The sequence below is a fragment of the Myotis brandtii genome, unplaced genomic scaffold (assembly GCF_000412655.1).
Source record: "Myotis brandtii unplaced genomic scaffold, ASM41265v1 scaffold478, whole genome shotgun sequence".
In the NCBI taxonomy this organism is placed as follows: Eukaryota; Metazoa; Chordata; class Mammalia; order Chiroptera; family Vespertilionidae; genus Myotis; species Myotis brandtii.
Genome location: NW_005368264.1, coordinates 1,540,003 through 1,561,739, shown reverse-complemented (window position 1 = coordinate 1,561,739; position 21,737 = coordinate 1,540,003). Strand labels below are relative to the sequence as shown.

At 45.9% G+C, this 21,737-nt stretch overlaps 1 protein-coding gene across 2 annotated transcripts in view; it reads right to left on the bottom strand.

The window, feature by feature from the left end:
* GHR (growth hormone receptor) overlaps positions 1-21,737 on the bottom strand; it is a 208,761-nt gene that overhangs the window by 14,566 nt on the left and 172,458 nt on the right. For both annotated transcript variants that reach the window (XM_014547517.1, XM_014547516.1), the window contains 3 exons: positions 12,780-12,909; positions 5,828-6,000; positions 2,095-2,273 (listed from right to left, as the gene is read on the bottom strand). In XM_014547517.1, the coding sequence (XP_014403003.1) occupies positions 2,095-2,273; positions 5,828-6,000; positions 12,780-12,909 (482 nt within the window). The remainder of the gene's footprint in view (positions 1-2,094; positions 2,274-5,827; positions 6,001-12,779; positions 12,910-21,737) is intronic.

Genomic DNA, 21,737 nt, shown 5'->3' with positions numbered 1-21,737 from the left:
ATGAACAAAATTGAGGAAAAGGAAGGGTATTTTGATAGGCTTTTCAGATAATTGTGGCTATTCTTTAACACCAACAGCCAAACTCAGCAAGTGGTATTTTCTTAGAGGTTAGCTACAGTGTGGAATTGGAAACTGTATCAGTGAATCTTCTGTACGCTGTACCGTTAGCATCCACTATTCCCTCTGATACTCTGAATGGACCATTTCCCCATGCGTGATTTTCATTACATCACGTACTGATCATTTGGAAAAGATCGGTTTCCTGAGTTATGCAGATTTTCTAAATGTACACATATTTTACTATGCAATATAAAAAATCACGTTTGCTAACGGTATCATCATTCATCTCATCAGGAGTGTCTTCAAAGATAGGAAGCTAGCAAGTTCATGGTTGTACAAGAAGGTTTTCCAAAATTCCGATTTTCCCTTGTAAGCTCGGATTTTTCATCGGCAACAAATACTGTCAATTGTTTTTCTTGAAGTGATGAGCTTACTTCATTTTTTTTCAAGAAATGTTTGCCAAATATTTGCTAACTCAAATCTATCAGTCTACCGGTGGTTCTTCCAGGTACAACTGGTGCTCCCAACCGGGTTCCCTACAGAAGCAGCGAGTTCCACTGGCAGCCCCGCTGGGTAAGTGCTTTTCCTCAAGACAACCATCAGCACCGCGTAGGCAGCAAAAGCGCTTTACCTGGACTTCCACGCGGCACACAGAATATTAAAAAGCTGTGTCCTCAAAGGTCGGGCTGGAACAAAACTGAAAATTTTCAAAGCTGCATCAAGGGCTCTCTTGTGTGCAACTGGCTCCCTCCCTCCCTTCCCTGTGAGTGCTCCGTGATCAGCAGTACGAGTCGGTATTACTGCCATGCTCTGTGCTAAGGCGGCCTCAGTTTCCCCATCACTGCTTTTGTACCATCAGGGCAAATCTCACCACAGTGAAAAAAAGAAATAACATTTTAGCATTATTATGAAAATAGTCTTGACCTTGCGGACTCGCTGAAAGGGTCTCAGGGACCCTCAGGGGTCTACAGTTCCTGCATTGAGATCAGCTGCCCTGGGGTACCTGAGTACAGTGGTTATTTCACTCCCTGGTGGCTGGCTACATGTTTGACGAGCTTGGATTTAGAAAGTCTCATTTGACTCAGCATCCAACCAGGCTTTTTTTACACCAGGTCACAGAATGGATATCTAAATTAAAACGATGCCGAAAACAGAACCTCAAAACCCAATATTTAACTGTGCAAAGCTGCTCCAAATTTAGCTTTCCTCCGGTGACAAAATCAGCCGCTTCTTCAGCAGCTCACTGAATGGACAGGGCCCGGTGTCTGAGGAGTCGGCAGTGAGGCTGTGCCAGCCGCTGGGCATGACTGATGCCTGGCCAGAAACCACTGGACTTGGCCGGGGCTGTGGCTGTGGTCAGACTGATTTAGAATTAGTTATATTGGGAGCAGCATGATAATCCTGTTTTTCTTCGTGCTGTGTGCCATGCGGAATTTATCTAAGTGCCCGGTTCCCACACGCTTGGCAAGGAAGTGAGGAGTTCAGAGGTCAACCAGTACCATGCTCCTTGCAGACTTAAAAACCTCTTAGCTTGATTGTCCCCTGAGGTATTTAACCAAATATCCTTCTGAAGCCTCTAAAGGGCACATTCCCTCCCTCCGTTTCCCTCCTGGAGTCACTCAAGAACTTATTTTAACGAAGCTCTTGTGAGGAGTAGCAACTAACATCATGGGAGAATATTTAGTCGTAGCTCACTGTTGACCTTGATCATGACCCTTCCCATGTTTAGCCACATCCCCAAAGACAGCTAAGTGGCTAGAGTAAGCAAGTTTGTTCTAAAGTTAAACTGGACAGCAAGGATGACTGGGGACATAGTATCCTTTTCCTTCCAGAGGCTTCCATAGAAGCTCCATGCTGTTGGACAGGACCTCAAGATGATACTTTTCTGATTATTTTCCTCCAATAAGAAATGATGCAGCATATAGCATGGCCATGTGGTACTAGGTCAAAAGGACATATACCCATGAGAGGGGGTGTTGAATAAAAGGAAGACAATTCAAAAGGTTTCCAGTGTGATTTGTAGTGATATCTTACCATTTTCCATTGGGTCTCGTTTATCTCTTTGTATTGCAGCTCGTACTCCAGGACGATCCAGCCTTTCTGAACATCTGCGTTGGACGGTGGCTCCCATCTCACCTGGATGTCCGCATGAATCCCCGTCAGGCTGGTGTTCAGCAAAGTCCAGTTGAGGCCGGTGGGTGGATCTGGTTGTACTGTGCGTTTCAATGGAGAGTTAGTACACAGCTGGGGAGTGACGGAATGCTTTCTTCTGAAGAGACCACATTACTTTACACATTTCATTATTCATACTCTCAATTCTTCTAATAGTCCTATCAGTCTATTCTCACTTTATTAGAGAGCACCATTTTTTTCCTTAAGGGTGATCTGTGTGTAACTCTAAAAATCCCGTATAAAAGTCCTTTTCGAGTTTAAAGTCTGAACTATAACTTTTCTTAAAGATCGTCTGGGTTTTGCATTTCTTCGAGCTCTGATAGAATTAATGCTTTGGGATTTGGCAAAGGGATTCATTCTAACTAAGGAACAGAGTCAGAAAGACCTATGGCATTTAAACACGCGGCTGTATTAGGGACTCGGGGTAGAGGAGTCTTTTTTCTTTCAAACTGTTCATGACCTGGGGCAAGGGCCTTGCTTCACTCACTTCTGTGCTGCTACCAGCACAGTCCTTCCCAACACTCAGCCAGTGCTCCTTGGCTGGTCTTCCCAGCCACGTGCGATCATTTCCCCAGACCTAAGGAGGGAGGCACTGCACGGCTCTCTCAGATGGTGACGCTGCCCTGTTTTCCTCCACTCAACCCATGTGAACAACTGGCAACAGTGTTTTGCTTGGTTTCTACCAACTGCACATTCTCGGGTAGATCTGCTGCATTTCGCCTATTAGCACCACAAAGACCACAATTTCCCAAAGGTCGATGAAGAGAAAGATGGACTGTAAAGCCAGGAACTCTATCAAAATGTACATTCTAGATCAGGGGTGGGGAACCTTTTTTCTGCCAAGGGCCATTTGGATATTTATAACATCATTCGTGGGCCATACAAAATTATCAACTTAAAAATTAGTCTGCTATATTTGGCCAAACATTTAATTAACTCACTCCTACTGCCGTGGCAGGGCCAGACCAAATGGTTTCGAGGACCTTATAAGGCCCTCAAGCCAGATGTTCCCCACCCCTGTTTAGATAGTCCCCAATAAATTGTTGCTATTTGGGTCTCAGTACTAGACATGGAGTAAAATTTACTTTCTTTTCTTTTTTAAAAAAAATATTTCTTTTATTGATTTCAGAGAGGAAGAGGGAGAGAGAGAGAAACATCAATGATGAGAGAGAATCATTGATTGGCTGCCTCCTGCATACCCCCTACTGGGTATCGAGCCTGCAACCCAGGTATGTGCCCTTGGCCGGAATCGAACCTGGGACCCTTCAGTCTCGTAGGCCTACGCTCTATTCACTGAGCCAAACAGGCTAGGGCAAATGTACTTTCTTTTCTATTATATGGAGGTCACCTGGAATGTGGCAACGTCTGGGTCCCCAGGGATGATCAGAGATTAGCCTACAAATATACCCTGTGAGAAGCTCTTACTGGCTGTTAAAATTTGGTGGCTAAAGAGGGGAACTCCTCTTTCAACCAAAGCCGAAACATTCTCTGTGAGGGAGGTTGCTATTGGCCACTGTGGAGTGAGCACCACTTAAAAAAAAATAAAGTCCAAATTTGACTAATCATAACTACATTTGGGAAATTAAATTAGAGTGATTTGCAAAACAGCTAAGCTACATATGCCACATACTGACAGTAATACCTTCTTTTCTGGATTTGTTGGGGACTGATGTTCTGATAACCAAAGCTTAACCTTATAAGTAACCGAACTATAAAAAATGTTTTTCATGGGAGATTTTCTAAAACATATTACTCATGTGACATCTTTAAAATTTCCCTACTTTAAATAGAAGATGAACGGGCCCTGTTGAGAAGGCATGGCGACCTCTCCTGACCTCTATACTTCCATGTGCCATACCTGCCAACTCCACTGAGATGTTTAAAAGGCACCTGAGACTGCACACATCTCCAAATTGACTCAGGGCTAGTCATTTAATGCTCTGAGCCTCAGTTTCATCATCTGTAAAATGGGAATGATAAGACCCTATCTCCCATGGTTATTAGATCTGAATCATGATAAATGCTTTGGAAGTGTTAGCTATTACTATCCTTAGGTCATGTCCCTGCTTAAACATCCTCAAATGTGCCCCTTGCCAGTAAGATAAAGTCCCAATTCCTTTGTGGGGCATCACTGCTGATTTCTGTGGCTGACCAGTCGGGCCTGCCTAACTGCTCCGGAGTCTTTGAAATTTCTGTGCTATTTGTCACTTTTGGAATGTAGTAGTTGTTGGAAGACACAGCCCATCTTGTACACCTGGCAACCCCCACACATGCTTTAAGGAGCAAGCGAACTGTCACCATCTCGGGGCAGCCCTTCCTCAGTCAATCTGTCGCACCTCTGGCTCCCACCTTGGCTGGCTATGTGTCCCACACACCTGGAGTCCAGAACCCACTATGGTACTTATTTATTATTTATCGCAATTATTTGCCAACATGCCTGACTCTCTGACTTGACTGTATGTTATTTATTCTGTAGCCATCACACCTGGGCACAGTGCCCAATTAGTGCCCAGCTCATGGCTGGCACTGAGTGACTCAGTCAGGTAAAAGAGTGGGACTGGCAACTGGCAGACACAGGGTCAGGACATGGGTCTTGACCCAGTATTCTTAGTACTACCCACTTAGCCACTCAATAGCTACACGTATGCGTGTTAGGACATATACTCAGTAGTCTCTCTAACCTATGCAGTTAGGTTCTCTTTTCTGCTTAAGTTTTCTTAATTTTCTCTCTCAAAGTTAGGCTATCAGATCTACTTGTTTTTCTCTGCAGCTTCTAGCCACTTTCTCTCTGTCTCTTTCCATTTGCTGATGCCTGGGAAACCAGACAAGAACAGCCCATCCGAGAGAAGCTCCAAGGAATTCTTATGCGCAACAAATGAGCTTTTGTGGGTAGATTTGAGGCACCGATGTCAGCTACTCAAAGTCCTTCTTTGATTTTTTTCCACTTAGCTGTTTATACTACTATAGTTTAAACATCCCAATTATAGCTGCTTGTGTTCTTTTGTTGCATTTCCCCTGTGTCCACATGATGGGCAAGGGGTAGTCTGTCTGCAGCTTAGTTCACTGCGCTGATTATCTCCAATGTTTGTCTGGAGATCTTATAAACATGTCTTTATACGGATTTGGGCTGTTTTGTAAATGTAACCCCCCCGAGTTACTGTGCTTTGTGTTAAAAGAAAATCTAGGCACTTATTAGAGCAATGGAAGAGATGAAGGCCAAGCTACATCAGCAGATATATAATAATCATATTGAATGATTAAGAGAGAAGGAATCTTAAGAGTACATTGAGTTTGCCCCCCGCAGTGGCACACAATGCAATCCAGCTTAAACACCTTCTCAAGGAAGACTCCACAAGGCTCCCACTCTTTCCTTTTCAACATTTGCTGCCAGATTCTCTTATATTAGAGCCAACTTAAGTCCCCCCTGCCCTTTCCTTCTTGTTCAGCAGCTGATCTCATGCCGGTCAAGTAGACCTCCATCCACCTGTCGAGCACAGGGACAAGGTCTTCCTACACAAATACACTTGAACGTTGTAGACTTCCCCGCTTACTTAATCTAAAGCCATGTCAAATGAAACACAAACCTGTGATTTACCTATTTCCTCGACAGAGAAGCACTTTTGATCCACAGTACCACCATTGTTAGTGAGCTTGATGCAGTAGGGCACCCAGATGGAGGTATACGATGCGTTAAAGTAACAGCTGTTTTCTCCCGCAGAGACGTAATCAGGGCATTCTTTCCATTCTTGAGTCCATTCTTGAGTGTTCCTGAAATGGAGGGTAAAAAAGGATGAATTGTTCCAAAGCCATGCTATAGCTCAAGTCAAAGCGAGGTGCCTGACAATCAGATTCAATGAGCGGGAACACAAATATTTATGAGCTAGTACTTTAGTGACACTATTTCCAACATGTATCACATTTGTAGGCATTGTCAGGGTCTGCAGAAGGATCAGGGGCCGTTTGGTACTTCTGCCAATAGTAAGAACACCTACTCCCTGACTGCATGTGACGTGCCAGCTCCTAAGCCAAGTGATTCATTGGTAGGTGGTTTATTATCCTCATTCTATAAAGGAGGGTTCTGAGGCTAAGGGAGGTTGAAAAATGTCCTTCATTAAAACACAATGGACAGTCAACTAACTGCCAAACTATAGAGATTCCCACAGAACTGCGAGTCCTTAATCCTGGGTGTTTCTCCAACTCCTGGTGGAAGGAACCAGGGCATGTGGATGGCATTCTTCAGGCTGAGTAACACTCAGGTGCAGGTGACCTTGAGGTGGAAAATCAGTTACCACCCTTCTCTAGACCACCGTGTCCCATGTCTACCTCCCCATGGATGTCCTATGTTTGGGAGAGTTTTCCTGATGCCTTAAACTCCTTCCCATACTTCTGATTTTTCCCCCTTAATTATATGAAGAGCCATGAGAACATTTCAAACATGCAAAACATTCTAGTGATATGCAGAGAACATGAAATCCTAGCGTCTTCTCCCCTACCCCAGAAAAAGACAGAAGGCATGAACCCAGAAATCTAAAAGTCTCTCCAAACCCAGAAAAGCATTTTTCTTTTCCATTTTGTAACTAGAAATTGACATTTAATGACAGAATATAGAAAAAAAAGGGGAAACAAACATGGGCTGAATGGAATCAACATATTTGCTTATGAGTTCCTTTTTTTTTTTTTTTGGTTTCTCCACAAGCAAGTTCCTCTTTTCCTAGACCTTGGATCAGATGAAAACAAACAAACGAACAACAGAACAAAGCACGAAGGACAGAGGGACACTTGGAGAACACTGAGTTAATAAGGAAGCTGGGTCTTCACATTTGCATTCCACCACGGAGTTATTCATCTCTGCCCCACGCTGCAGAGAGCGCCCTTTACCCAGATGACTGCAAGACACAGCAGGGCATGCATTGAATGGAAAAGAGATGCCGGGAAGTTCACTGCAGACAAAAGTCAGAGTTTTGGGAAAGGAAATTCCCTGGTCTGCTGCCATGGGGACCTGAACAAAAATGCAGAGCAATCAAAGGAACGCTCCGACTCGCCTCCCGCAGCGGGAATAGTGCAAACATGTGACAGGATGCAACACTGCTCTCCCAAGTCCCATCTGTCTGTCTGACTGACTGACCCCAGCAAGCCATGTTTGGGGTCCTACTAGGCAAGCACCATATAGCACTGTGCGGATGTGATAATTCATAAGATTCGGTCCCTACCTTTAGGTTGGAGAAAGAACTAGAAATTACCATCTCAGTACTTTTTTGGTCTCCTGCATTCATTCCATTGATATTTAATAAGCATTAATTATATATAGAACATTGTGCTGGGCATATGGGAGAGTCATGTCTAAGGAGTTACTCTTGCCTTAGGGGTATGATTAAAAACTGTATTATAAAGGAATGTGAGTAAGTGCTCATTAGGCTCCCTAAGAGTTCAGAAGAGGGAATGATTGCTCTGGTTGTTCACAGAAGGCTTCAAGGTGGAGGTGGTGTTTCTTAGCAACCTTGAAGGGTGGGTAAAGTTTAATAGATGGTAATAGGGAAAGGAAAGGAGGGAACAGGGTGGTCAAAGGCATTTAGGGAGAGAAGTACGGGACTGAATGTAGTGAGGGGTGCAGGAGGCAATGGAATAACTGGGAAATACTTTCTTAAATTAGAATTGCTACTTGGGTGGAATGAGTCCTTATTGTTTTATTCTTCACTAGGCTATCTGCTTGAAAAGAGGGTTTAAGAATCAAGGAGACATAGAGCCAGGGAATCTGTGGCAGAGGAAATGGGCAGCAGGAGTGGCCCCGTGCAGCCCCAGGTGTGGGGGCTGGCAGGCCAGACTGGAGGTCTGTGAGCTCTGCCGGGAGTGGGGGGATGGTACTGTGCGGAGGGCAGGGCCTGGGAGGAAGGAATGAGGCGCTGGGGAAAGACACAGGCTTCCTCCTTTCCAGCTGTTTCTCAGGCTGGTCTGTTGGCACCAGGAGGAAACTTGTGCAATATCAGGAGGTCCTTGGGACAGCTGCTCATCAGCTGTTGAAAGAACTTGGAATTCAAATGGCAGAAACACCAGGGTCCCAGACAGGGAACCATCGCTTCAATTCTGGTTGAGTTTCTTAAACGTTGCAAACCCTTGGATGAGAGGAAGACTCAGCCCTGATGGGAAAAAATGTGGGTAGAAGCAAGGATAAATCATGTATATATGTGTGCATTTATAGTAGAAGAAAGATTTTTAAACATTAGGAATAGGTGGGTCATTGAACTATAATACGATTTATTTTATCTTGAGTTTCAAACTGAAAATAATAGTGCATGAAAGGGAACGGTTTAACAAGAGAGCCCAGGGGATGAGGCTTCCATACACTGGCAGAAGGGATACAAACTGCGTTTAGCACACTCATAGTATTAAAGGTGGTTTTAAAATGTCCTAAAGATGTGGGCCACTGCTTGCCAGGTCTGGATTTGACCTAGACAGGTTAGCTCTGTGTGTTCCACAGCTTCTCAATGTTGGCATGTCAGGCCCCTGTCCCCCATGGACCACAAACCCTCTTTGGATGACCCCAAATCCATTAGCTCCAAAGCACATACAACTGAAGCAGGATGGGTCAGGGTGCTCTTCCAAACACAGCTCCCAACGCCCGCCCTCATGAACCCAAGTTGAATTTTGCTTTAAAGAAATATTTAACCTTTATTTTTAAACTATTACATTTAGACAAAAAACCAAATGGTTTCATTACATACAGAGCATGTGTTTTAAGTTTAAAATGTAACCCTTTCCTTAGAAAAAGACAGGAAAGTAACATGTCCCTTCTAATTTCCCCCACAGCCTGGCATGGGAAAGAAACTTTCTTTTATTTTTTTAAAGTATATTTTTATCAATTTCAGAGAGGAAAGGAGAGTGAGAGGGAGACAGAAACATCAATGGTGAGAGAGAATTATTGATCGGCTGCCTCCTGCACGCCACCTACTGGGGAATGAGCCCACAACTTGGGCCTATGCCCAGACGGGGATTTGAACCTGGTTCATAGGTCAATGATCAACCACTGAGCCACACCCAGCCGGGCAAGAAAATATATTTTTAAAAAGCCAGGATATGATAGAGTGGGGTGAGGGGTGATGGCAGAGATGAGGGAAACAGCCTCGGGGACTGGGTCTTCACGCGCCCACTTCCTTGAGTGAGGAGCAGAGGGCACAGCATCTCTGCCGGACTCAGAGCTGCCTTTGGCAGTGCCTGTCGAGTTCCCTCCAAGCACAGAGGCTGAATGTGGCACCGTCTCCATCACAGGGGGACAGAGACTGGCCTGGATGGGCTGCCCTGCTCCAGCTCACCTGGGGAGGTCGGTGCCAGCTGCCTCGCTCTGTCCTGTTGACAGACAGCCCACATGTTTAGGCTCCCTTGGCCCTTAGTTACCAAGGCCAGGCCCCTCCCCTGCTCTGGTTCTAGGTGTAATCATGTCGCCGCTTTACTTGTGTGTCAGGGATGGGGAGTCATGAGCCTGTGGATCCAGGAGCTGCCTGGGAACTGACTTCTAAGAGACAGTGACAAGAGTCAGGGTGCACGGCTGTTGTCCTGCCACACGCCTGTTCTCTCATCGGGGCAGCTAGTCCTAACCCTCCCGACCCTTCGGTTCTGCCCTTCCAAGATAAACCGGGTAGGGCTTAAGCTATTTTGGCCGAGATATTAAAAATAATTATATTTTTATAGAAAAAACACAAAATGCTGACTCTAGCCAGTTTAAATGGGCAGTAATCACAAGGTTGTGCTTAGGGGGTTTGAGGAGGTGATCATTTTCCCTCCTGGGACCCCAAACTCCACTAGGGCCCAAACCAATGGCATCCTTCTACGTATGTCGGAGATCTCCCCTCTGCCTGGCCCACTTTCAGTGGCTTCCTGCTGGCACAGAGCTGGGCTGGGATGAGGGATGCCAAGGGGCCTGGCTGCGCGGAGGAACCCAGAGGCCGGGAATGGGCCCTGCCGTACAGGGGGAGGGACAAACGTGCATGTATGAAGGCTTCACCCCTGGGGATTGGCCTTTTAGTTCAGGTTAAATTTGGTGAATCCTAGGCTGCTGAAACCCATTTTCATAAAGTGGGCCCACGTCCGCTCTTGTCCATTCGTTTAGTTAACTGTCCTGTGCAGAGAGCTTATGAATAACTGGCTTAGTTCTAACTGAGCTGGCTCTCTGAGGAGCTGGAGCGGAAACATGAAACGGAGCCTCCAAAATCAGACCTCTTTCTTCTCTGAACACAACCCACAGATATTGAAAAGTGTTACCAAACATTTTCGCTTCCTCGTCCCGAACACAAATCAGCTTTGGCTGCTGGCCCTTCCCTCTCTGCAGTGGCAGCATTAACAAAACAAAACAAAAAAAGAGCATTTGGTACCCAACCATCTCATCTTTGTGTGCCCTTTGGGGGGACATCCAAGAGACCACTCTCACACCTGGGAGGTAGGTAAGGCCAGGCCTTGTATGTCTTATTTGCAAACGAAGCACCCCAGCTCTGCATTCAACATGTTCTTATGGGATACCAAGAGCCACAAACGATTGTAAAGAATCAAAATCAATTTTGTAGCCCAGAACTGGAATTTTACATCATTATTATTTTAAGTTGTTATTCTATCACAGTAATGAAAATAGGCAGCCACCACGTTCTGCGTACTCACCATGTGCCAAGCACTGTGCTAAGTGCTTTTCACATGTTAGCTAATAAAGCCCTCATCAGAAGCCACGAGGCAAGGCCCATTAGCTCCGCTTTGCAAACGAGGCAGCTGAGCTTGGACAGACTGACCCATTTGCCCGCATCACTTGGTGAGCGACGGCCAGAGCCAGGCCGCAATGCAGCTGTTGGCCCTGAGCTTACGTCCTTAACTGCTAGCGGCACCTTCCTTCCCTCTCCCCGCTGCTCCGTGGGGTGGACAGCGTCCTGCGTGGACAGATAAATACCACCAGCATCGGAGATAGGGTCCTGTGAACCTTGCATCTTGCTTAAGCCTTCCTTGGGGTTTGGGTGGAAAAGAGGAGACGATAGAGTGCTTGAGCCCCCATATTAAAAATCAAGCACAAAGGTACAGCTTAAGAGTAAGTAGTATTGGAAATAATGTCAGGTGAAGGGTAAGAAAGAAACGAGTTGGGTGGTGATTATATTGGGAGACCTCTGTTTCACTGTTATTTTAAAGGACTCCTGGCAAAAATAGATAGAAAAGTACTACAGTCCCTTATTGAATTAAGTAATTCAACAGGAATATAGTCTATTTTTTAATGTAGAAACCAAACTGAGTCTTAACACATATATCTTTTCAAAAAACCCCCCATGAGTTCCCACCATAGACCAGGAAAAGTAAAGCCCTCCGATGGCCTACAGCCTCGTCACACTCTGGCCTGGCTAGTCCCCAACCCTTCTTACAGCGCTCCCATCTGCCACCCGGCACCACCTGTGCTGCCTCCTGCCAACTCAGCCTCACACTTGCGATTTCCCCCAGGTATTCAAGTGGCCTCTTGCAGTTTATTATGTCTCTGCTATGAGGCACTACATTAGAGAGACTTCCTATCACCTCCTCGTTCAAAATATCACCCTAACTCCCTTTACACACTTTCACACACACTCACCCACACTTTCACACTCACACTCATGCACATTCATGCACTCACACGTGCACACCCACACTTTCACACCCTCACACACTCATGCAGAACCACGCACTCACACATGTACACCCACACTTTCACACATTCACCTTCACACACTCATACACATCCATGCACCCCACATGCACACTTACACTTTCACACATTCACCCTCACACACTCATGCACACGCATATAGTCGCACACAGTGCTGACACTCTGTCCTCTTTCCGGCTTTACTTTTCTTAATAAACCATAGTACCAGCTGCCATTTTACTTTGCAAGGTTTTATTGTCTATCCTCCCTCACTGAAGAGGAATCTCCATGAGACCAAGAACTTTAGCTCTGTAACCACTGCTGTATCTCGGCACCTAAAGTAGTTCCCAACACCTAGTCAGGGCTCCCTGAATATCTATAGTAATAACAGCGTAATATGCTAATTAGACCAGACAGCTGAACGACCTTCTGGATGTCCTTCTGGACGTCCTTCCAGACGACCTTCCGGATGAAACCGAGGCTGTGAGGGCCGAGCCCCTTGCACAAATTTCGTGTATTGGGCCTCTAGTCCTATATAATAAAAGGGTAATATGCAAATCAACCTAATGGCGGAATGACTGGTCACTATGACGTGCACTGACCACCAGGTGGCAGACGCTGAATGCAGGAGCTGCCCCCTGGTGGTCAGTGTGCTCCCAAAGGGGGAGTGCTGCTCAGCCACAAGCCAGGCTGGTGAGCCCAGCGGTGGTGGCGGGAGCCTCTCCCGCCTCCACGGCAGCGCTAAAGATGTCTGACTGATGGCTTAGGCCCATGGGCCTGGCCTCTAGTTGTGAATACATTTAGAACATCCAAAGAAACCATTTCAATTCCTACCACTGCCCAGGACTCAGCACACTTCAAGCAGAAAATCTATGAGATAAAAGTCAGAAAGGCATGAAGGTGGCACCTTCTAATGTAGAACAGCTGCACGGCGCCTGGGCTCCCGAAACCGTGATGCACCCCGTCTGTCCAGTAGCACGAAAACGTCTCTAGTTCAGGTGAACGGCACTTGGTGAACTGGGGCCTCCCAGAAGAGTCTGCAGAATAAAAGGAAAAGGCACAGCATGAAACCAGGAGGGTCATGTATGGTCTCAAAGAAACTCACATCGAAAGTGATGGAGAAGAATCCCTTCTCCTAGAAATGCTGTTTTCCTAAATCACACTTTCAGAGCGTGTTGCTTGTCAGTTATTTCTCTGTCAGCCCTTGATTCCACGGACAAACCATTTTGTCTTGATTTCAGATACTGTTTCCTAGGGCCTGTTTACTAGTAAGAAACCAGGGCTAGAGATGAGGATCTTGGAAGAGGAAGTTTATTTGGGAGGTGAGCCCAGGAACTAGAAGTGAGGGACGGGATTGGGGAAGGGGAGGGAGCCCAACTGATAAAGTGTGTGTTATTCAGCTGGTTATCATGGTGGCTCCTCTGAGATCCTGTGGAAAGTGTGCCTCCCCACTGTCCTGGACAAGAATGACAGGCTGGGTTAGGGTTAGGGTTGAACTGCAGACTAATCAGATAAAGAGAAAAAACCAAACAAAAACAAAACACAACAAAAAACAAAACAAAACAAAAACACCACCAAACCAAATCAAACCAAAACTTGACCATTTCCAAAATGGCCATGGAAGTCAGAAGAACAATGAGAACTGATATACCACATTGCTTTGTCCCAGATGGGCCTCTCATCTGTGTATAGCTGCAGATTTCGCAGATGCAGAGAGTTTAACCTAATATCCTAACATATAGGAGGCATTCTCCACTTCCCAAAATAGAATTGACCCATATGTACGCATAAGTTGTTTAGAGTTGGACATCTTGTTAATGAGTTTACTGGCTGAATCTTTTAAAAGAATGCAATCGTGAGTGACTTTTTATTTAAAAATCTATATAAAGAGAAAAGGCCCTGTGGTGGATGCTGTGCTCCCTACGTCCCATCTCTTTGCCCACCGGACGTCAACGCAGCCACCACTGCACATGGCTGGGCATACTTCAGGTGCCTCCCGAGCTTTCTCAGAAGTCAGGTGAGGACTCGGCCCAAGTGCAGGTGCAGTTGAGTTCATGGGCATTCATACCTCCAGGGCATCCTTCAGCCAGTGGGTGATGGGAGCTGTTACACATGAATATGGTGAAAAACGTGTGTTTCCTTAGGCAGCACCTGTTACACAGAAAGGACCTGGAGAAATTCCTTTTCTTATTAGCTGACGCACTGAAAACGGTAATTTTTGGTCCTTCCAGAAAATCAGTGATTAGTAAAACATACTTAAACCACAACTATTTTAATGCCTGCAGGTTTGAGGAAAAAGGGTATTTCATTCTGACAGTTCTTTCACACAAAAGGTAAGAAGAGAAAAGGCAGAGGAGAGGGGGTTGGAGGAGTGAGTAAAAAGGGGAAGGGATTGAGAAGTGCAGATTGGTGGTTACAGAATAGTCACGGGATGTAAAAGTACAGCACCGGGAGTATAGCCAATAATACTGTAATCACCATGTACGGGGCCAAGGGGTACTGGAAATATCAGGGTGAAGACTTTGAAAAGTATACCACTGTCTCACCACTATGCTGTACACCAGAAACCAACACAAAATAATACTGAATGTCAACTGTAATTGAATAATAGTTTTGTTTTCTTTTTTCAAAAAGAAGAGGAACTCCACTGCATTACAAATGGAGAGATCGGTGTGCTAGCCCTGGCTCTGAGACGGTCTGCCTGTGACCTTCCAAAGCCATTGTTTGGGGCAGAAAGAAGAGGAGGAGCAGTCGAAGGGGGAAGGGATGGTTGGAGGGAAAGGCCAAGCCGACCTTCTGCAGAGCTCGGGTGGAGAGTGACACTCAGCGGCCGGCCACCTGCCCTCGCACGGAGGACGTCGGCCGCACCACGTCGCTGCGTGGACCATCTGCTGTCAACAGCCCCACACACCTGTGATCACCCCTGAACACAGGCTCGTGGGGGGAGGGGCTGGAAGGGACAACCGTGCCCTCTGGCCAGAGTGCAGCTCAGCACAGCACAGCATGGAACATTTCCTGTTGAGCTGAGCAGCAGTGGCAAACAAAGCAATGGGTCTCCGTGTGAGTAAGAACTACAACTTGTACAGACAGCCCAAGAAAAACAATTTCATAGGATAGATAAATAAACTCGAGACATGGTTTTAATCCTAAAGAAGGAGAGAAACGGTAAGACCAGAGCAGAGTATGGGATTATAGGTGCGTGGAAAATGAAAGAGGAAACACTGTAATGAGAGCCAAGCAGGAAGCTCATTGGGCCCGACGACTTCTGGCCCCTTTTGGGTGGATCTGGGTTCTGCTCAGAAATCTGCACAGGCAGCCGATCTGGGGCCAGTTTGGGAAGCGTTGCCACAGCAGCTCGGTCACCCCGATGTGGATCAAGCGGTTACTGCTGAACACAAGCCAAAGTGAGGAAATGCTTGCTGTCAGTGGAAATCGCTTTCATATGCTCTGAGGATTGCACAAGCACGCCGGTCCGGCCAAGTGTGGAGAAACTGCAGTGTTCCTTCCCCAAACGATAAACAAGAGGCGGTCATCCCAGCGGTCAGTCCACTCCCGGGTCCTCGCCTGCACAGGCTTTGGGCGAGATCTCTGGGGACTGAGTAGCCGAAATGTACCGGGGATTGACTGACAACTTTGTATACAGCCTCTACGTTTGGGTAAAGCAACAGCATAGAGAGATCTCCACGATCCTGGAAGGTCTGACGAGAGAGGGCATGTGGTCCTGCTGTGGTGGAGAGAAGCCACTGCATTCAGCGCAGCGGATTTTCCAAGCCCCCTTCTCAGGCAAGGACCAGATGGAAGGGGACTAATAACATGGTCACAGCAGCTAAGACTCAGGGGTCACCACGTGCCAGGCACCGCCCTGCACATCACATGTATTAACTCCCTTCATTCTCACAACTATGGAACGAGGTAGGTACTGTTTTTCTCACCATCTCAGAGATGAGAGCACTGAGAACAGAAGTCAAATAACTGGCCTGCGGTACTAGGTTACCAAGAGCAAGAACGCTCATTGCAACTGGGTAGACAGTCTTACTTCAGAGTCTCATCGAAGCCACGACCCTCGTAGCCTTGAAAGTCTGAGAGTGGCCCTCGGGAAGAAATCACCACCCAGTATGCACATATTTACTCACGTGATATGTCAAAAAATAAACTATCTCAAGACATGCTAACTCTTCATGCCTGCAATGAACTCTGATCTACTCTATTCCGGTTTATAAATGCTGCTGCTCACGACCCAGAAAAGTGATTTCCTAATGGGTCCCCACGTTCAGTTTGAGAGTCACTGCACACAAAGCTCTCCTGCGTCTCTGAAAGTGGAAAATTAATGTGCATCGCGTTCAGAGCCAGGCAAGAGTGCACCCTTTACCGGGCACACGTTATGACATGGTCAACAGGACTGTGGTTTCCAGGTAACCACAACTTATTCTTGAAATCCTCCCCCCCCCCATATATATTTAAAGATTGTTTTGATCACTGATAAAAGCTAAATGTCACATGACCTTTTTAATGGCTTTGCATGGGGGCCAGGGATTATCATACGGAATTAGGATGTACGCGTGCATAGGGAAGGCTGGCCTCTTCTTACTCCCACACTAAGTAGCCACACTGCTTTGCTGGTGAGTTTCATGCTCTCACTTCAGCTTTGCTTAATTCCCAAGTAGTTCTTTCCTGGAGTGACGTAGTTTATTAATAATAATAACAATTCTCCATCTTGAGAGTTGCCTTGACAGTTGATGAAAGTTACTGGGAAATAACTTGATGATACTGGGTCACCCCTGAGAGCACAGACTCGGGAGCCGGCCTCCTGGGTTCCAGCCCCACCTCCATCTCTTACATCTGTGCGATCTTGGGCAACATACTTGGCCTCTTCAGTTTCCTCACTGGTGAAACGGGGATGATGATGGACCTCATAGGGTTATTGTGAAGATCAAGGAGGTAATAATAGATGTCAACCTCTCAGAACAGTGCCTTCCTCTCAGGAGAAAGTAAGCACTGTGTACGTGTTTGCTGTTATCGCCACCCTCACAGTCAGCTGGGGTTGTCAGTGGATGATTTGGTAACTGTTGTTACCTAGGAAGTGCTGGAGATGGGCACTGTCACATCTGAGACCCATCCTCATTTCCCAGGCTGACGGTGACAAGTCCTGCGGTGCTGGTTGGAACGTCGGAAGTGGGTGAAGTGGTGCTGTGACAGCGTGCCTCTCTCTGTGGCTGTGCTCCAGATGGTCAGGGCTACCAACGTGAGAGTTCTACACAACTGGAGGATGTCGCTGTATCCTTACATATCGGTATTCACATGTAAAGAATCCCAAGCAAAGGCCTGTCCTGTGGTTCCTGAGAAACCATGCTGCAAGTTTAGAAGTTCCTGGGCGGGAGGAGACTCAGCAGCGACTCAGGCCCCAAGAGGGCCTCAGGGACATTAAGAACGCTGCCTGATGCTTTCCCTCGCGGCCTGGGTCCCAGCGGGAACTGCCGCGGCCTCTGGGCCATGACCTTTTCAGAAGCAGCACACTGAGTGGGCAGAGTCTGAACTGGAATTGGAGTTCTGGTTCTCTCACTAATGGTCCACCCAACTCTCCCACCCAGAGTGAAAACAGCCAACAGGAAAATCTGAATCCCCAACCTCCTCTCCTCCTTGTCTGTCCAAACCTTTTCTCTGCTCAACAAAGAAAAACACCTTCTGTTTTTCGGTCCTTTGGATTTTTTTTTTTTTTGAGACATTCGCTTCAGACATTCCATGTTTCAGCTAATCAAGAAGCATTTATGCAGCAGCTATCATGGGTAAGACACTCTTGGGTGCGGTGGGAATTGTAAAAATAATGTGCGATGTGGATTCTGCCTTTGAAGAGCTGTAACCGGGCATAGGAGATGATACCCGTGCCTGTGAGAATAGCTCACAGTGAGTTCACAGAAAGATAAGGGCTTTAGGGAGTCAGAAGAAGTGGGGGTGGAGGAAGGTTTCACAGAGGAGTAAGGAGAGGGCGATTAACTCAATCCGGTTTGCTGTGATGGAAAATGCAGATGATCACTGACCAAAAGCCACCTGGACACATCAGCTTCTTCACCTTCATAGCCTCCTGAGCCAGGATGTGCATTCTAACAAGATCCTGGGCGATCCGCACACACGCTAGAGATTGAAAGGCATGGATGTAAGGCTCCGACTGCCAGCTAAGGACTCTTTCTTACGGGACCAGTTGTTCTCAGCTCCAGCTGCACCTCAGAGTCACCCGGAGGTTCTTGGACCAACTACCTTCCAGAGACCTAATTTAATTAGATTGGACAATGCCTGACACAGTGTTAGATGTTAGTTATATTTTTAAAAAAGTGACATGACTCTCAATGTATTGAGTTAAAAAAAAAAGGTTGGGTGATGCCTGGGCATGGGTATTGTTTTAAATGCCCCAAGGAACTCTGGTGCACAACCAAGGTTGAGGTTCTCTGAATTAGAACAATGAGCTTCTCTGTTAGAGAAGTACAGTGAATTCTTAAGCAAATAGTACACTGAAAGGCCCGTCAAATGCTGAGCCCTGTGAAAAACAAACCAAATAAGGATTAGCGAAGTCAGGCAGCAGGCATCGAATCTCGGGAGTGAGGTGGGGGGTGTGGGAGCTGGACCAAACCCCGTATAATGAGGACGTCGGGGGTGTCCTGCTGGCTCTTGGGAGGCAGCGTGGTGGACAGCACAGCCCCTCTTGTGGGTGATCTTCCCGGGTGCCCAGGAAGGGCCAGCCTAAATCCCACTTGTGTGGAGCAGAAACATGCTCACAGCTGCGTTTCAGGGGCTCGAACGCTGTAGTTCCAAGTGTATATGGCGGTGAGAGTGCAGCTGCCCTCGTTGCGGGAGTCACGGAAGTGAGTGTTAGATTCCCCCCTGCGGATCCCGGGAGCAGAGCCAACCCCGAGCCCCAGGATGGCCCTGTGTCGGTCCACACAATAGAACAGACATGGCTGCTTTTGTGGGAAACAAACAGCTTCTCAACGGAACACATCCTGGCGGTCTTTGGCATGGCTCTCCTGCGGCAAATTTCCTAAGGCCTCCTAGTTCTTCATTCATCTGCTCTTTCTGGAGCTCATTGTTGGAGAGATCTGTGTGCTTTAGAGAGATGCTTCTTGAACATCACTGATGTTCAACATCATCCCTGGCCTCCAGCCACTGGATGCCAGCAGCACTCCTCTGTGCTGTAGAGCATCACTTGAGGATCTTTTAAGATGCACATTTAAAAGGCAGGGTCTGAGAATTTGCACTTTCGATAAGTTCCCAGATGCTGCTGATGCTGCTTCTGGTGACCACAGTCTGAGGAGCAGGAATTTCTATCTGTGCTGCCCAGTAAGGCAGCCATGACCTCCTGGGTCTATTAAGCATTTGAAAGGGGGCTAGTGCAAGCAAGGAACTGAGTTTTTAATTTATTCAATTTTAATTAGTTTAAATTCAAAATGAAAACAGCGTAAATATTTTCCCTTAAATATAACCTTATCGTTTTAGTAGGTCTACACTTCACTTTACTGAAAAGTCAGTGGAAGATTATATACCAAAGTATAGAGCTTACCCCCAATTCAAGGACTCCATTCCAGTGGTCCACTCTCTTGAGAGAGCTCAGTTTTTTTCATGTAGTTCCCGGACACTCAGCAGGAGACCCAATCTAACCTTCTGAGCAGAGCACCTAATATCCTAAAATTGCCTCTCCTCACTCGCTGCCTGTGAATAGCCCTCTTTCCAATGTTAGACCCTTGGTGGACAGGAGCAGTATGGAATAGTAGAAAGAGCACAGGCTTGGGAGCAAGCTGGATTTACCTCTGAACACCAGATGTGTGCCTTGATAGAAATATTACATAAAATTTCTAAGCCTTTTTTTGGGGGGTATTAGGCTCAGTTTACCCATGTGTACAATGAGAACAAAATACCTCATAGTTGCTGGACATCAAATCAGATTATTTATACAAAGTGCCTGGCACATGATTTTCAAAAAAGAACTACCACCACCGGCATTACACAGAAAAAGCTCACCAATTTTTATGGATTAGTAGATCCTGACTTCATCTGTTGTGCTCCATGGAAATGTTTGAAATTTAACAGGGCCTTCTACATTGCAATGTCTTAGCCTACAGGCATGCCTCACAAGGAGAATCTATAGCACTGGAATGGGTCACTTAGGACCAGCAAAGCTTCTAATCCACCAAAATGGAAGCTACCTTCTTCTCCTCGCACCCAGTCAGTCTTAAGTGCAAAACAAATTTAGGTCAGAAGTAATGACCTCCCAAGGTTCTAAGGCAGGTTTCTAACCTCAGCGCTATTGATGATCTGGCCAGACAGCTCTTTGTTGAGGGGCCTGTATTTGTAAGATGTTCAACATCATCCCTGGCCTCCACCCACTGGATGCCAGCAGCGCTCCTCTGTCCCCCAGTGTGACAACCAAGATGTCTCTTGACATTGCAAATAAACCTCTTTTCTATGGGCATGGATCACTCACTTCAATACCTCAATTACAGATGCTCTGATTATGTTTATAGATATTGCATAATTACGTTGAAATTGAATTTTTACTGTTGGTAAGTGAAAACATTTTACTTAAAGAATGCACAAACGTTCTTTGTAACTCACTGGTTGAGCTACCACTCAGAGCTAAGTTCTGCCGTGTGCCCTCTCATTTCATCTTTACAACTCTTCCATAAGGAATGTTCTAGTATTACAATCTTCATTGTGTAGATAAGGAAACTCAACTCTAGAAAAGCTCGATAATTTTTTTAGCCAGAACACTAATTAATAAGTAGCAAAGCTGAGATTTAAATCCAGATTTTTCTTGCTTCAAAACTCTTCTCCGTGTGCTTCGCTGTCTCTCGGTTTTACATGGGTTTTCTCTTTATGGTCATGATGCCTTTTTGGGGTATTAGGTTCAGAGATTTATTGGCTTCCATGAGCTGTTAGCTCGAAAACACTCAGGCTTAGAGATGAATTGTCCTGTACCTGATTTGACATGGCCTTGTACTTCACCTTTTACCTTCATTATGTAAAGCAAATAGGAAAAGACCTTATTATCCGAACCATACATATTCCCTAAACAACAATGCCAGATCCCCTCATGGAAACGAGAATTAACAACAGTCCTTGCCTCTGTGAAATGTTCGGTCTGGTTGGGGAAATAAGATTTACACATATGAAATGACTTGAAAAATGCAACATTTTAGGATACACTGGAATAGCTATATGGAACCGTATCAAGAAAAGGAAGAGTTACAATAGACCTAGAACACTCCATCGAGAAGTTATCGTAAGAAATGGAGAGACAAAAAAATGGAAGTGCAGTTTAGGAAGTTGATAATTTCTAACAGGTAGTACACTCCTAAGTTTGCCATTGTAAGTTAAGAGAAGAGGCTAGATGCATCTTGGTGAATACCTATTTATTCAGCAGTGGACAACATTCCACTGGGCGACGCTCAAGAAAACAGAGAATAAACATTTGCCTTTCCCTCATCCAAGTCAGAACTTCTCACTTCTAACCATAACCAAAGGTAGATAAACATGTAGAGCCCGAAAAGCAATGTTTATTTCAGACATAAAAGAGGGTTCTGGGAACATGCCTTGGGAATTTCAAAGAGAAAATAGTTTATATGCAATCACACACTCTTTTTCTGGAAGCTGTCTTGCTCGTCACCATTTCATTTTACAGATGAAGAAAATTATGTCCAAAAAAGAGAAGTGAATTGCCACACAGCTGATAAGAAGTCAGGCAATGTGTCCTTCTGCTTCTATAAAGTGAAATCATCACCAGAGTTGGATGACCTCTTGATTATTATGTATTTACTTCAGATCTACCGACCTCTAAGGCCCTACCAAATTTCCACGCGTCATGTTTATAGAGTGAACC